General features: G+C 42.1%; 1 protein-coding gene across 3 annotated transcripts; it reads left to right on the top strand.

The window, feature by feature from the left end:
- Nucleotides 1–1351: 1351 nt before the first annotated feature.
- On the top strand, nucleotides 1352–15195 carry rassf6 (Ras association domain family member 6). 3 transcript variants are annotated; one of them, XM_066650775.1, is made up of 12 exons: nucleotides 1352–1430; nucleotides 3611–3758; nucleotides 5408–5483; nucleotides 5708–5786; nucleotides 7708–7862; nucleotides 8006–8106; nucleotides 8709–8902; nucleotides 11185–11286; nucleotides 11422–11473; nucleotides 13274–13396; nucleotides 13479–13572; nucleotides 15056–15195. In XM_066650775.1, the coding sequence occupies exons 3-12, from the start codon at nucleotides 5425–5427 to the stop codon at nucleotides 15129–15131; spliced, it is 1035 nt and encodes a 344-aa protein (XP_066506872.1). In that variant the 5' UTR covers nucleotides 1352–1430; nucleotides 3611–3758; nucleotides 5408–5424; the 3' UTR covers nucleotides 15132–15195. The 3 variants fall into 3 exon arrangements, with proteins under 3 accessions (XP_066506872.1, XP_066506871.1, XP_066506873.1); XM_066650774.1 differs by lacking the exon at nucleotides 1352–1430 and having other exon boundaries at nucleotides 3563–3758; XM_066650776.1 differs by lacking the exons at nucleotides 1352–1430; nucleotides 5408–5483 and having other exon boundaries at nucleotides 3563–3758.

Here is a 15195-nt window from a genome sequence, read left to right as displayed (position 1 = left end):
CACACTCCTCACAGACAGTCACCCGGAGCGGGACTCCAACCCACAACCTCCAGGTCCCTGGAACTGTGTTACTGAGACACTACCTGCTGCACCAGTGTGCCACCCTGGCATAATTATGTATTAAATTAATTTGTAGCACTTAGAATCATTGGGTGCACAGCAGGGACAAACCCTGGATAAGACAGCAGTCCACTGTAGGGCATCAGACACTCACCCATTCACAGCTGTGGATAATAAACACATCTTATTATACCATAAGCAGTGCACCTACAAACATGTTTTTTTTTTTTGGACTGTGGAAGTAAGCTGGAGCACCTGGAGGAAACCCACACAGACAGAGGGAGACCACAGCAAATCTGTCACAGAGAGCGGCCTGGGGTGAGAATTCAACCCTGATCCCAGGAACACTCCCTGGACAGGGTTCCAGTCTGTCACAGTGCGTCACACACTCAGAGTCACACACCTAAAGAAACTTTTGAACAACCAATCCACAGAAAAAAACTGTGTTTAGACTGTGAAACCAGAGCATCTGTAGAAAACTCATACAGACACAAGGGAGAAGACCACAACTTCTCACAGACAGTGACCTGAGGCAGGGATTGAGCTCACGGTCGTAGTGGCTGACCAAGACTGGATTGACAGTAGCACCACAGTCATGCCCCAGTATACACAGTACACATGTTTTTGGATGTCTGATATGACTGAACAGTCTGAAAAAGAATGATGATGATAATAAATAGGGGTGTGTAACGTACACTGCACCGTAATCTGTTCTGATAGCAGCGCTCCTTCGCTAACACTCTGCTGCCATCTGCAGGTGATTTGCAAAACAACCTGTTCAAAAATGTTAAGAGGAAATGAGGATGAAGATCATTTTGATTCAGTAGTATTTTTTTCACAGTGAATATTTATTATACAAATATTATAACTGACCTAAATATCTGAAATTGCTGGATGACATGAATAACATGATTAACCCAAACACACAACGGATTTTTTATATATTATACCCTGAGATATGAGTAATGCAAAGACTAATAGGACAAGCAAAATATACGTTAGACTGCAAATACATTAGTACGTTATTTAAAACTGTTTACTTTTTCTTCTTCTTCTTCTTCTTCTTCTTCTTCTTATTATTATTATTATTATTATTGCCTGATACATTTGTCCAATATTTTACCACACGTAATTATTTCGTAGAACATGACGTATCAGCCCTACGTCAGGAGGGAGCTTGAACCAATCACTGTTAAATTATTGTAAAATATGTAAATAAAAAAAAACTCAAGTCACCTGCCCCTTTAAGTTGTGTGGTACCTACGACTCTTTGAGAATGTAAACCTGCAGCCCATTTAAGGTGGAACTGAAAACTCTGAGCTGCTCGAATGTCGAACGGAAATTGGAAGAAGGAAACAGGTGTGTTTCCGGTGAGTTTGTAGAAGTCAGAGAAACAGTTCCGCTAAACACGAAGCTCTCTGCTACATTTAAGATGGAGTGTAAAATTTGTTCAGCACCTTCAATGCGCCTTTTGGGTGTGGAAGGGAAAACATATTGTGAAAGCTACGTTGCATTTAAGGGAGAACAAAAGAAAAACACTTAAACTGATTGTTAGAAGCTTCAGCATGATACAGTTGGCCATTTCATGAGATCTGGAGAATCTTCAAAGAAATACTGCAAAGCACAGTGTTGATGTTCTATATCTTTGTGATATATATATTGCATGTGTGTTCAAACTAATCCCAGTAAACAATTAGCCGTTGATTCAGCGTTGAAATAACGTAATGACTGCCGTCTAATCAACGTTTTCTTAAGGTTGAAAATGAAAGTTGAAAAGACGTCCAAACACAGACATTGAAAAGACGACTATTAGACCTATTTTGGACGTCCATTGATGTTATTAATTGGTCCCGGAATAAATGACTTGTATAAAACGCAGTTGGACGTCCACTGACGTTATCGATTGGTCACCACTTGACAACTAACTTATTAAGATGGATTTTGGACGTCCATTGACGTTTAAAATATGTCCTTGACGGACAGACTACATTTAGACCTATTTTGAACGTCCTGTTTACTGGGATGGAACTGCAATGTTCCAAAGATTATTGAATCAGGATGCCTGGGTTTCTTATGTCATAAATCTAAAGGACCAATCCCAAAACAAAGCTAAACAGTTTTGGAGCTGCAGACAAGTGGTGGAGGGATAAGTACAGGTAGCAGCATGGAGTAATTGCATTTTAATACATTAATGTAATGAATGTGAAGGTGCACCACTGTGGCGTCATCAGTGATTTTTGTTTGTTTGTTTCTAGAAATAACTTATGAATATTCAATTTAGGTAAACAGAAATGATTGTAGAGGTTAATAGTTGACCAGAGAGAAAGAGAAAATTGAATTGTGACTAAATATCCGCATATAGCTCTGTAAATAGGCAATAACTACTTTCATGGAAAGGTTTTCTAGAAACGAGAGAGAGAGAGAGAGAGAGAGAGAGAGATAGGAGAGTAATGTTCTCTGTCATCTATGAAAGAAAGCAGAGAGATTTAATGTAATGATGGAGATATAGAAGCCACTTCAAAAACAGCAGAGGAACCTGTGTAGTACGCTAATTCATTACAGACTTGTTTATCTGTCTGCACAAAAAACACAGTTCAAAGAGAATGTGTGTTTGTGCTGGCTTCTTTCATGTCAATATCCTCATTAGATTTAAAAGCATCGGACCATGCACATAAACACCAGCTGCTTAAAGCAACATAAAGGGGGAGAATGTTAGCACATAAATACAGCGACAGATAGTGATCAGGACATTTAAAGGGCAACATAGTGTGTAAGTGGAGGTTGCCGTGCTGATATCATGGTGGTGTTACATGAATTTGTTAGTCATAGTGGGGAAAAGGTTAATGTTTAATGGACAATGGTAAAAAATGATATTGTGTTAAAAGCATTTTGGTGTCATTAAATAATAAAAAGGATTGTGAGCATTTTGCATTAATTGTTAATAAACTTATATGTAAATTTAACAGTGTGATGTGGGCCTTGGCTTCTAATATGTTTCTTTATTTCATCATTATTAAGGCAGAGTATATTTAAAGGGCAGAGACTATACGTTTCACCACATTCTTTTCGATTGCCACTGTATTCAGCCCAAATATAAAAACTAAGCTGTAAAAGAAAACATCCTAAACGCATTATAAATGGTGTCAGCCTATAAAAGTGTAGCTTAAACACAGGGCAGTCCAAACATCATTTAAATGCTTAGTATTAAAGACACAGTAACACAATAAACCTGTCTACTCCCAGAGGACCCTTTTCTGGAACTCCGAAAGTGGAATGTAAGAATGAATTATGCTTATTTTTGATTCATAACACCACACATCCATTAATATTTGGACCTTTGGGGAAAACTGAAGGAAAAGGGCTGTTTTGTTCTAATTCAGACTTCTCCTGCCTGGGCCAGAAAGGGTTAACCTCCTATCACAGAGCAAGGTGAGAGGCATGTATCTAAGGGTGTGTTCAAAAGTCCACAACTTGCCAAACACTCCCAGAATGCATGAGTTGAGTCAGATCTTATTACAGCACAACGCTGACTGAATCCTCTGGTTATTAGCGCTTTACAGGGACTCGAGCCTGTGCTTGTACCTGCTCTCCTCTTACCGTGTCTGGGCTGCTGGGCAGGAGTTACCCTGCTGGAGGTGCTGGAGCGATGGGACCGGACTCAGAATGAACGTCCGACACCAGATCTGAGCTGGGGACAGGTGAGTGAACTGCTGCGGCCTTGTGTTTATGACCATCTGCAACAAACCCGTGGTGGTGGTGGTGTTATGTTCAAAGGCTTTATCCAGCCTGTTTGAAGCAGTGAGGAAAATTCTGACTTGAGGCTTAAGCCTGGAAGTGTTGATGACGCTGTGGGACGCGATGTTAAATACGAGCCTTGTGCATTAACCTCTGTAGGCGTGTTATTCATTTGCGAAGGTTGAGGCTTATTATTCATTGACTTCTGCGGTCATTGATTTGAAGGTGAATATTCAGCTGCACTAATTGATACGTTAAAGATGATTACATTTAATTACATGGTAGGGGGTGGGAGCTAGTGTGGGGGGGTGGGATTGTTTTGGGGCATGATTCATTGACGTGTGGATACATTACCTTTACTTTTGAATTAAAAAGGTCAAAAAGGAGTTGATTATATGAAATTTATGCAGTGGCTGCAGAGGTCTTTTAATTATGACGTTGGTCACTGCCCTTCTAAACATTAACAGTTCTTTTAAAAGTCCCTCAGGTGGACCCTTGTCAACACAGAGCAACCAGAAGCTCATCATGAACTCACAACTTTATTGTAAAGCCATTAACAATACGTGTTTCATATATCAGACTTTGTTTACGTAACCACTGAATGTATTAGTATTCTGTGAAGCAGCTGCAGAAATTCCCTTTATAGAGTATATAGAGGGTTAAAAATCCCTTGGGGGTGGGTTTTCTAGAGAAAGTAGAGTGGATGGGATATTTCTTTAGCTCTTTTATCAAAAGCTCGGGCCATTGAAAGCACCTGAAGGCCACAAACCGCAGTAGTTTGATGTGAAGCTTGTCTTTTGAATAGAATTGAATTCAAAAATTCAAAACAAAGCACTCAAAAACAAAGCGGCTGGACTTGTGGGGCAACCTTGTTAAAGATGTTTCGCTTCTAAAAGGACAGGCTTTCGGGAATGGTTTTTCAGGAGCAACACGTTGAAGGACCAGTTTAGGTTTACAGAAGAACCTTACAGTGGATGGGAGATCTTTAGTTAAAGGATTAATGTTAGAAGAATGCATCTGCGGTTAAATGTGTATTCTCTGTCTTAGCAAACCTGTCGTATAGTCATTCATTCCTCTTATATAACCACTTCGTTCTGATCAGGGTTGTGGTGGGTCCGATAGCACATGCGCATTAAACCTAGAACTTTGATTGGACCCCTGCTGTAGACAAAGCATGTATAGTCTTGAATGCAAACTCTCAAAGAAGAGCAGATAGTCTTTTGATGAGCGAGCCACTCGTAACAAAGTGAAAGCAAAGGAACAGTAAACAGTCAGAGGTACAGTGTTTCTCCGCAGTCCATTCAAATGCACTGAAGTGTAAAAGCCGAGTTCCTCACACACCAGCACGGCCCATGTGAGGAGCCGCAAGTCAAATACCAGAGATTCCCATTCTGAAGGAGCAGGTTTGGACACAGCTGTGGAGCTGTTAAGCTGTTAGCTGAATCAACACACCGCCGGTGTGGAGCGTCCTGATGAGCGCAGCATGGAGTGATTGATTGGAGAAATAATAACTCCACCACTCAATGGAGTTCATTAAGGAGGAGAGAAGTTTCAGTTTTCAGTTTTGAGTGGCTACAGAAAATAATAAACCATCAACTCATTGTCTTTGCAGATCTGTTTGGTTTGGAAATGTCTGTGGGTCAGTCACGAACCGTCGTCCACATTGGGGATGGGAGGACGCTTTCAAGGTTGTTTGTTTGCTTGTTTTGTTTCAGTCCAAACCCTTTGTTCAGCACAGTTTTGCTTCCCCCATGTCCCAAACCTACTGATTCAGCTCATCAGCTAGTTATCAAGCCCTGTGGAAGTGACTGTGCTGAACAGAAGGTCCCCAGATTTGGATTAAAGACCTACTTGCTGGGTTGTTGTTCTTGGTTTAATACAATGGAATTGTCTTCCTTGTTTATGCTCACAGGGCAAGATTTTCCTCTTTGCTAAACACCTTCAACTGCTTCCTGAAAGACAAGACTCATCTCCAGTTAAATGTCATTGAGGTATGCACGCCCCAAACTGTATTCACAGTTATTCTTTAAGCGGCTATTTCGTGTGGTTTAGGTGTAGTTTGTTTAATACAGTATTGTAGTTGCAGGAACAAAAACTTGAATCTTAAGTTGAACCGACCAATAGAAACGCTCCAAAACAACTGAGAATAAAAGTGTTTTACATTAATCAAAATGGAAGTAATAGAAGTGGTTTCTCTCTCTCTCTATCTCTATCTCTCTCTCAACTCACAAAAGTGCTTAGTGTTCAGACAGAATGTGTATCAAAGCTAGTGCAAATAGGTTAGAGTCCAAACTCCCCCTGAGCTCAGATGCTGCCAGAACAAGGGCCAGTGCTGATACCTTGAAAAAAGAAACGTAGTAAGTGCATTACGCAGCGTCTAGTCAGTGCTCAAACCTAGAAAGTAAAACTAAAGTGGGTCACAAAGAGATGGGTCTTCAGTCTGCGTTTGAACTCCTGCGTAGGAGAGTCTGCCGTTCGGACAGCCTGTGGAAGTTCTTTACACCATCTGGGCGCCTGGACTGAGAAGAGTGTTGTCGCTGGTCCTCCATGTGTCTTGACAGATGGCGGGTCAAGTCGAGCTGTATTTGAAGCTTGAAGGGCTCATGGTGCAGCCAGACGCTTGACCATTGCTATAAGGTAGGGAGGGGCTGGTCCGTTCTTGGCTTTGTAGGCAAGCATGACAGTTTTAATGAGGGCAGCTACAGGAAGCCAGTGAATAGAGCACAGCAGTGGAGTGACATGGATGGATTTCAGAAGGATTCTGAGCAGGGGGTGGGTCTGTTTGGTTGCTGGTCGCAGTCACACAGCTCCAGGGACCTGGAGGTTGTGGGTTGGAGTCCCGCTCCGGGTGACTGTCTGTGAGGAGTGTGGTGTGTTCTCCCCGTGTCTGCGTGGGTTTCCTCCGGGTGCTCCGGTTTCCTCCCACGGTCCAAAAACACACGTTGGTAGGTGGATTGGCGACTCAAAAGTGTCCATAGGTGTGAGTGTGTGTCGCCCTGTGAAGGACTGGCGCCCCCTCCAGCTGGGGGCCGACTTTAAAATGGCCGCCTATATCACCAACCATCTTGAAAAGTTTTCCCCCCTCCCATATACTAATGTGTCACAAACAGGAAGTTAATATCACCAACCATTCCCATTTTATTAAGGTGTATCAATATAAATGGCCCACCCTGTAGTTAGTTAAAGTTAGTTTTCTCCAGTACATATTACGGCTGTGGTCCTTTCTGTACATTTGGTACCATAGTATAGTAGTAGTCATCTAAAACATTTTTGCATTGACATTGTACAGAAGTATCTATTCTCCCTATCAACAAGTAATACACCTGGGTTTTTAAGGAGTTATGAGGGTAACAACTCTTAGTGTTATTCATTTTTACAGCACTGTAATGTAATCAATTTTGGGGGTGGGGGTGGGGGTGGGTGGGGATTCCTTCCCTTTCAAGGGTTACATAGTTCAGTTTCTGCAGTGAAGCTGTAAATATATTACATATTGTTCCTATAAAGAGTGGTTAGTCTTGTTTTTGCATATCATTTTGGGGAACTTGGCTTGGAGCACTCAAGCTAATTCAGTGTCACTCTCGTTTAGCAAGACGAATGACCTAGGTTCAAAGGTTTAAGTGCACATTCTAAAAACTGAACTGATGCAGTTATTGTGGTGTTTCGTAAGTGAATAACGTTCATTGGATGGAGCTGAATAAAGATCAAGGAGTCGTAGCACAGGAAAACAAACTTACATCACATTCAAATTCAGCAAAACGGAAGCTGATGTTATCTGGGCCATGAGGCAATGAGAACGTGTCCCATCTTTGACCTTTAAATTCTGACCAATACAGAATACCGTGATGCTCTAAAATCCGCCATGCTCTTGTCCCGTGTGGAATTGCTTGATTGTTTGATGCTTTATCCATTCAGAATGTCCAAGGACAAGTGATACTGGAGGGCTATCTCGCGGTCTCCTGGGGAATGAAGAGACCGATTCGGCTCAAAATTCAGGATGAGAAACATTCTGACAACTCGTCGTCTCCAGGCGTCTCTCCAGACCCCGTCAGCCCTCTCGGAAACAAAAGGTTACTGTTCATGCTGTGGTATTTTCAACATGAGGAGATTCTGCTTTATTTTTCTTGTTTTATATTCTTCAGTCTCTTTTGCTCTTGAATATGGAACCAATAATGTATGTGCATTTTATTTATTGATGCATTTATCCATTCAGAGGTATGACTCGCTGGGGAGAATTTGATGATCTTTATCATATTGCTGAACTGGAAGAAATGATTCAAGATGGTGCAGACACCCTGGACAGTAGTACTACAGGTTAGATTTCTTTTACATGTTAGGAGCAAACCACTGTAGCCACACTGCAATTTTGTGCTTTGGATCTTTGGTTTGGTACAGAAAACATTTAATAATAGTTCAATAAATCTGGTCATAAAGTTAAGACAAAAATTAATAGTAGATCTTTTACATATAATAGTGGAAGGGCATCACCTGGGAAATATATATATATTAATAATAACCTATATAAATAACTCATGAAAGAATAAAGTTACATTAAAACTAATGTTTTAATATAATTAAAAACTAATTAAAAACTAATATTTTAATGTAAAGCTAACCATTGTTTTTCTTGTGAAATTCCCAATAAGTTTGATGTGTCACATGACCCTCTTCCCATTGAAAAAAACAAAAGTTGGATCCAAAATGGCCAACTTCAAAATGGCCGCCATGGTCACCAGCCATCTTGAAAAGTTTCCCCCCTCCTATATACTAATGTACCACAAAAAAAGTTAGTATCACCAACCATTCCCATTTTATTAATGTGTATCATATAAATGACCCACCCTGTATATATATATATATATATATATAATGTCTGTATAATGACTGACGCTTCCATTTACCCTTCTCGTATGTAGACTACAGTGAGTTTGACAGCAGGACGTGCAGAGCTTCACGGCCCAAGCCCATTATAGAGGAGACTTCCAGTCTGTTTCGCACCAGGAGCGATGCCTCTCTAGTGACAAAGAGAGTAAAGAGCAAGACAATGGAGGAGATGCAGAGAGACAAACAGCATCGCTTTTCCATTAATGGCCACTTCTATAATTACAAGGTGGGAGAACTGCTGAGAAATCAGTGACTGAGACAGTGATTGGGATATTGACCATGTGCTTCAGTCCACTTGTGGCATATAAAGCAGGATTCTTACTAAAGCTTTAGTATTGTATTCTAATCCAACATTTCTTCTGGAGTACACATTTTAGTGTTTACTCTAATATTCTAACCTCAGGAAGGTTTCATCCTTCTGTGCATCCCTTTCTGACATATTATTTTCACTTAGTTTCCTCCATTCCATGAAATAAAACCTGTGGTTGAATAATCTTAATGCTGAAATAAGGCAGACTGTGCGAAATGTGCAGCACAGAGAGACTGTTCTAATGTGAAGACATTAGCAATGTAGAATTAGGCCTGGAAAATGTGGCCAAAATGTATTTAAGCACGAACACGAGAGGGAGTGTGTTATCATGAAATAACAGCACGTCTGTGATGCGGCACAAGCACGAGCTGAAGGCGAGTGCTGTAGTCTATCTCAGCCGTGCTGTTATTTCTTGATAACACATGACCTCGAGTGTTCTGTTGTTTTTTATACAACAGTTCGGGCAATAAATTGTGAAATATATAAACAGAGCTGTGAAAGTGGTGTCAACCCTTCCTCTACACTATAGTTTCTCAACAAGTAGCTTGTTGGTATGTCGCAGTAACGAACTCCACTGCACTGCACTCACTGCCCAGGCTGGATCAGCCTCAGCTCACCACTACTGTATCACTAACCTGCCGAGTAAACTATGTGATCTTTATCAGTATTAGTATTTCTTGAGGGGCGGCACGGTGGCACAGCCAGGTAGTGTCGCAGTCACACAGCTCCAGGGACCTGGAGGTTGTGGGTTCGATTCCCGCTCCGGGTGACTGTCTGTGAGGAGTGTGGTGTGTTCTCTCTGTGTCTGTGTGGGTTTCCTCCGGGTGACTGTCTGTGAGGAGTGTGGTGTGTTCTCCCTGTGTCTGCATGGGTTTCCTCCGGGTGACTGTTTGTGAGGAGTGTGGTGTGTTCTCCCTGTGTCTGTATGGGTTTCCTCCGGGTGACTGTTTGTGAGGAGTGTGGTGTGTTCTCCCTGTGTCTGCATGGGTTTCCTCCGGGTGCTCCGGTTTCCTCCCACAGTCCAAAAACACACATTGGTAGGTGGATGGGCGACTAAAAATTGTCCGTAGGTGTGAGTGTGTGAGTGAATGTGTGTGTGTGTCTGTGTTGCCCTGTGAAGGACTGGCGCCCCCTCCAGGGTGTATTCCCGCCTTGCGCCCAATGATTCCAGGTAGGCTCTGGACCCACTGCGACCCTGTATTGGATAAGTGGTTACAGATAATGAATGAATGAATGAAAAAAAAGTATTTCTTCAAGTAAACTAAGGACAGTTTATTGGTGTGAAACCTGAACTGAAGCTAATTTAGCGGTGAAAAATGTGGTAATGACAGCTGAGCTGCAGCGTAGAGAGTTTTTAAGCAGCGGTGTTCAGCGGACTGATACAGTGGTTGTGGATAAACCCGTGTTGTTATTGCAAAACAAAGCACGCTTTAGAACGCTCCTCATCCAATCAGAGTGCAGAGCTGGAAATAACTGGTCTATAAATCACAATATATTTCTTAATTTTGGTTGATAAAGTGTAATTCCGATATCAGGATGATCTAGGGTGACCAGACGTACTCTTTTACCCGGACATGTCCTCTTTTTTAGACTTAAAAAAATGCCCGGGCTGAATTTCACAAACGTCCGGGATTTTGTTTTTCTAGAGCTTACATAGAATTTCGAGAAGCACTTCGTTCACAAACTAGTCCCGCCCTCTCCTACTCCGATTGGTTCACTTGAGTGAGAAAGGGGCGTGGTGAAGTAGCCTAACTTCTTCTAATTGGACGGTCTGACTGTAGAGCTACCGTTATTGGTCGATAACCTTCTCTGTAAACATTTAATTGGTCAGTCTGCACGTCAGTAGTCCCCCTCTTTTTCACCATCTCAGATCTGGTCACCCGAGTATGAACAAACTTCCAATAACAAACAAGAAACATGACATCACAATCAAGCATAAACCTATTGGCTTTGTAAATAGTAATATATTTAAACAAAATATTAAGTGGTGTGCGCTGAACTGACAAAAGCGCTCTGTAGTGAACGTCAGTCAGTGACGGATGTTGTAAAAAATAATATTGAAATATTGGAAATGTGTTTAATAATCATATAATTGTTACTGAAACGTTATACTGCAGTATGTTTTGATATTGGATTATTGTCCAGCTCTACGTAGTACAAGGATGGAGGTAAAATCTTATCATCGTTTACCTTTTTAGACCTCAATCTTTACGCCATCCTACGGAGCAACTACAAACGTCCGAATCAACAGCAAAATGAGGACACATGAGGTCATCAGTCAGCTCTTGCAAAAATTTAAGGTATGACTTAAAGGTATGCATTCATAAATTTCACATCACACAAGTTATTATTATTATATCTATATTATATTTATTTATTCTGTGATTCTGCTGCATAAGCTTTTAAATATGTCCTGTATTTACATTTTGTTGCAGATAGAAAATGACCCAAGTGAATTTGCCTTGTATTGCATTCATCAGAGTGGAGGTATGTGTCTTAAAGGTGACATTATAATTGTGCCGTGCTGCTGTTTACCTAAAGGCTTCAACACACTTGCTAAATAAACACTGAGCGTGATGGATGGGAGGAAGTGTGGGATCAGTGTGGGACAAGAATGTGCTTTCACCATTCACTCTCGTTTATTTTATTATTATAAATATGGTTATTAATAGGGCGGCGTGGTGGTGCAGCAGGTAGTGTCACAGTCACACAGCTCCAGGGACCTGGAGGTTGTGGGGGAGACTCCCGCTCCGGGTGACTGTCTGTGAGGAGTGTGGTGTGTTCTCTCTGTGTCCGCGTGGGTTTCCTCCGGGTGACTGTCTGTGAGGAGTGTGGTGTGTTCTCCCTGTGTCCGTGTGGGTTTCCTCCGGGTGACTGTCTGTGAGGAGTGTGGTGTGTTCTCCCTGTGTCTGTGTGGGTTTCCTCCGGGTGACTGTCTGTGAGGAGTGTGGTGTGTTCTCCCTGTGTCTGCGTGGGTTTCCTTCAGGTGACTGTCTGTGAGGAGTTGGTGTGCTCTCCCTGTGTCTGTGTGGGTTTCCTCCGGGTGCTCTGGTTTCCTCCCACAGTCTAAAAACACACGTTGGTAGGTGGATTGGTGACTCAAAAGTGTCCGTAGGTGTGAGTGAATGAGTGTGTGTGTGTGTGTTGCCCTGTGAAGGACTGGCGCCCCCTCCAGGTGATTCCAGGTAGGCTCTGGACCCACCGCAACCCTGAACTGGATAAGGGTTACAGATAATGGATGAATGAATGAATGAATGGTTATTAATATCATTAAATATATTATTTTTAATACTAATACTTCTTATTATTGTTATTTTAAACATTCTCATATAACTAATTAAACACCGTATACAAGTTAAACTGTAACTGCTACTATTACTTCTAATAATAACAATAATAAATACTTATTTTCTATAATAATAGTAATTGTTATTTTTATTAACAATGCAATACCTTAATTACCGTGCCAGCAAAGGTTAAAATAAAAAAATATATATTATTTTTATTGGACTGGCAGCTGCTCGGTTTGCGTCCTCAGCACACTCTGCTTGTTTGTACTGGAATGGAGAAGTGAATAAGTTTCCATCTGTTTATGCAGACCAGCTCAAGGCTGCGTTTTGTTTAATCAGCACCTTACCCACTGGATTAGGGGAGCTTTTCAGTTGCCGTATGCAGAGGTTCCAGGGAACATCATCTCCTGTGTGTTTGTACCCACTGCCTGACATCATACTAGGCCAGGAAAGTTGTCACAGAGACATGGTGTACTGGAGGGCAGTTTCAGTTTATCAGTAACATATGACTTTGCACTTCCAGTTCTGGAGGTTCCTTTTCCAAAAGAAGCCAGTAAAGTATCCACTGGCTTTATATCAGGTCTTATCATAAGGACACACACTTGCAGATATTTCCGTAGTTGTGTTTTAATATGGAGCTGAAAGAGGGGGGTGGTTTTCTGAAGAAAGATAAGCTGTTTTGAAGACTCATTCTCTGATAGTGTTAGTAATATACAGAAGCACTAGAAATGTCCAGTGGACTGCTTTAAAGCATCTGCGGATACATACAAATGTATTGTCTAGTTTTCCCCTTTACAAAAAGTAAAGACATCTTTGTTGCCTGAGGTTTGCCTCATTCGTTTTGCACTGGAGTGATAAAGATAAAAATACAAGGCCCAAAGCTTGAACACCTAGCTTAAACTATACAAAGTAACAAAGAGCCAGGTGTGGAATGAGCTGTGGAATTCAAATGTTTTCAGGAACCAAACCTGTAATTAATTGCATACATTTCTTATAGAAAGAAGAAAACTCAGCAGCTCTGACCTTCCACTCTGGGAGCGCTTTCTTCAGGGGCCCTCAGAGAGCATCATGAGAATCTTCCTTATGGACACAGATGAACAAGAAGTTAGCATGGATGTAGGTCTTTTTCTATAAAGTCTTTTACGGTATTTTCTCTCCCCATAAACCTAACTAACCCCTGTGTTCATTTCTTTATTAGGTAGCACAGTATGTGAATTTGGAGCTACACATTCTGCAGCGAGTTCTACTCAAGCTACAAGACGAGGAGAAGCAGGAGGTAGAGCGCATCGTCTTAAAGTAAGTCATGCCGAAGAAGGAATGTTCCAAATATACGCTACATCCAAAAGTATCTAGACAGCTTTTCTTTTTAGTAAATTCAGTTTACTACTGAGAGCAAGGGGGATGTTTAGTGTTCACTGCAGGATGGATATAATTTGGTGACTGTAGGTTGTAGGCTGTAAGATTCTATTCAGACCAAATCTATTCAGTGAGGTATGGACCTTCTGCTGAGAGAAAATGTAGCAGCTGGACCTCATTTCCTTTTAATATCTAAAAAAATATACAAAAATTTATATGATATGTACATGAAGGGCCATTAAATAAAAAATAATTTTAGTTTTCTGTGTAATCACCATTGTCTCCTATACATTTGTTAGACTTAGCAATTAGCATCATTCATTCATTCATTGTCTGTAAGCGCTTATCCAGTCGCGGTGGTGTTCCGGAGCACAAGACAGGAACACACCCTGGAGGGGGCGCCAGTTCTTCACAGGGCGACACACATTCACACATTTACTCACACATTCACACCTATGGACACTTTTGAGTCACTAATCCACCTACCAACGGGAGTTTTTGGACTGTGGGAGGAAACCAGAGCACCTGGAGGAAACCCACACAGACACAGGGAGAACACACCAAACTCCTCACAGACAGTCACCCGGAGGAAACCCACGTGGACACAGAGAGAACACACCAAACTCCTCACAGACAGTCACCCGGAGGAAACCCACACAGACACAGGGAGAACACACCGCACTCCTCACAGACAGTCACCCGGAGGAAACCCATGCAGACACAGGGAGAACACACCAAACTCCTCACCGACAGTCACCTGGAGGAAACCCACGCAGACACAGGGAGAACACACCAAACTCCTTACAGACAGTCACCCGGAGGAAACCCACGCAGACACAGGGAGAACACACCACACTCCTCACAGACAGTCACCCAGAGGAAACCCACGCAGACACAGGGAGAACACACCACACTCCTCACAGACAGTCACCCAGAGGAAACCCACACAGACACAGGGAGAACACACCACACTCCTCACAGACAGTCACCCGGAGGAAACCCACACAGACACAGGGAGAACACACCGCACTCCTCAAAGACAGTCACCCAGAGGAAACCCACGCAGACACAGGGAGAACACACCAAACTCCTCACAGACAGTCCCCCGGAGCAGGAATCGAACCCACAACCTCCAGGTCCCTCCTCACAGACCTTGGAGGTTCCTAGAGGTTCTTAAATTTGAAAACAGGCACAAATCTCAGGGCTGAGTCGGGGCTGTAGGGTGGACTCCACAGGACTCCACAATGCTCAGGTTTCCTCAACACACTTGTGTTACTCAGAGTGCTTTCTGTTTTTGATGTGATTGAAACAAAATAGTGCTCAAAATGAGCTTAGGTTTATATATATATCCATGCTGAGCACATGGTGAGTGCCCCTTATACAATAAACCAATAATGATTGCCTCTTGTCCTATGTTATACAGGTACAGGCAGCAGCACATTCTCCTGTCACACTTCCTGAACTCAAAGCTGACGTCAAAGACTGAGACGACTGTATAAATGAAACCATTGTGGAAGATTGGTGTGTTTTTTCCAGTCGGCTCCACCCTGTGATTAATTACTA

The sequence above is a fragment of the Hoplias malabaricus genome, chromosome 18 (assembly GCF_029633855.1).
Source record: "Hoplias malabaricus isolate fHopMal1 chromosome 18, fHopMal1.hap1, whole genome shotgun sequence".
Classification (NCBI taxonomy): domain Eukaryota; kingdom Metazoa; phylum Chordata; class Actinopteri; order Characiformes; family Erythrinidae; genus Hoplias; species Hoplias malabaricus.
Note: the sequence above shows the minus strand (reverse complement) of the source record. Positions and strands in the feature narration are given on the sequence as shown.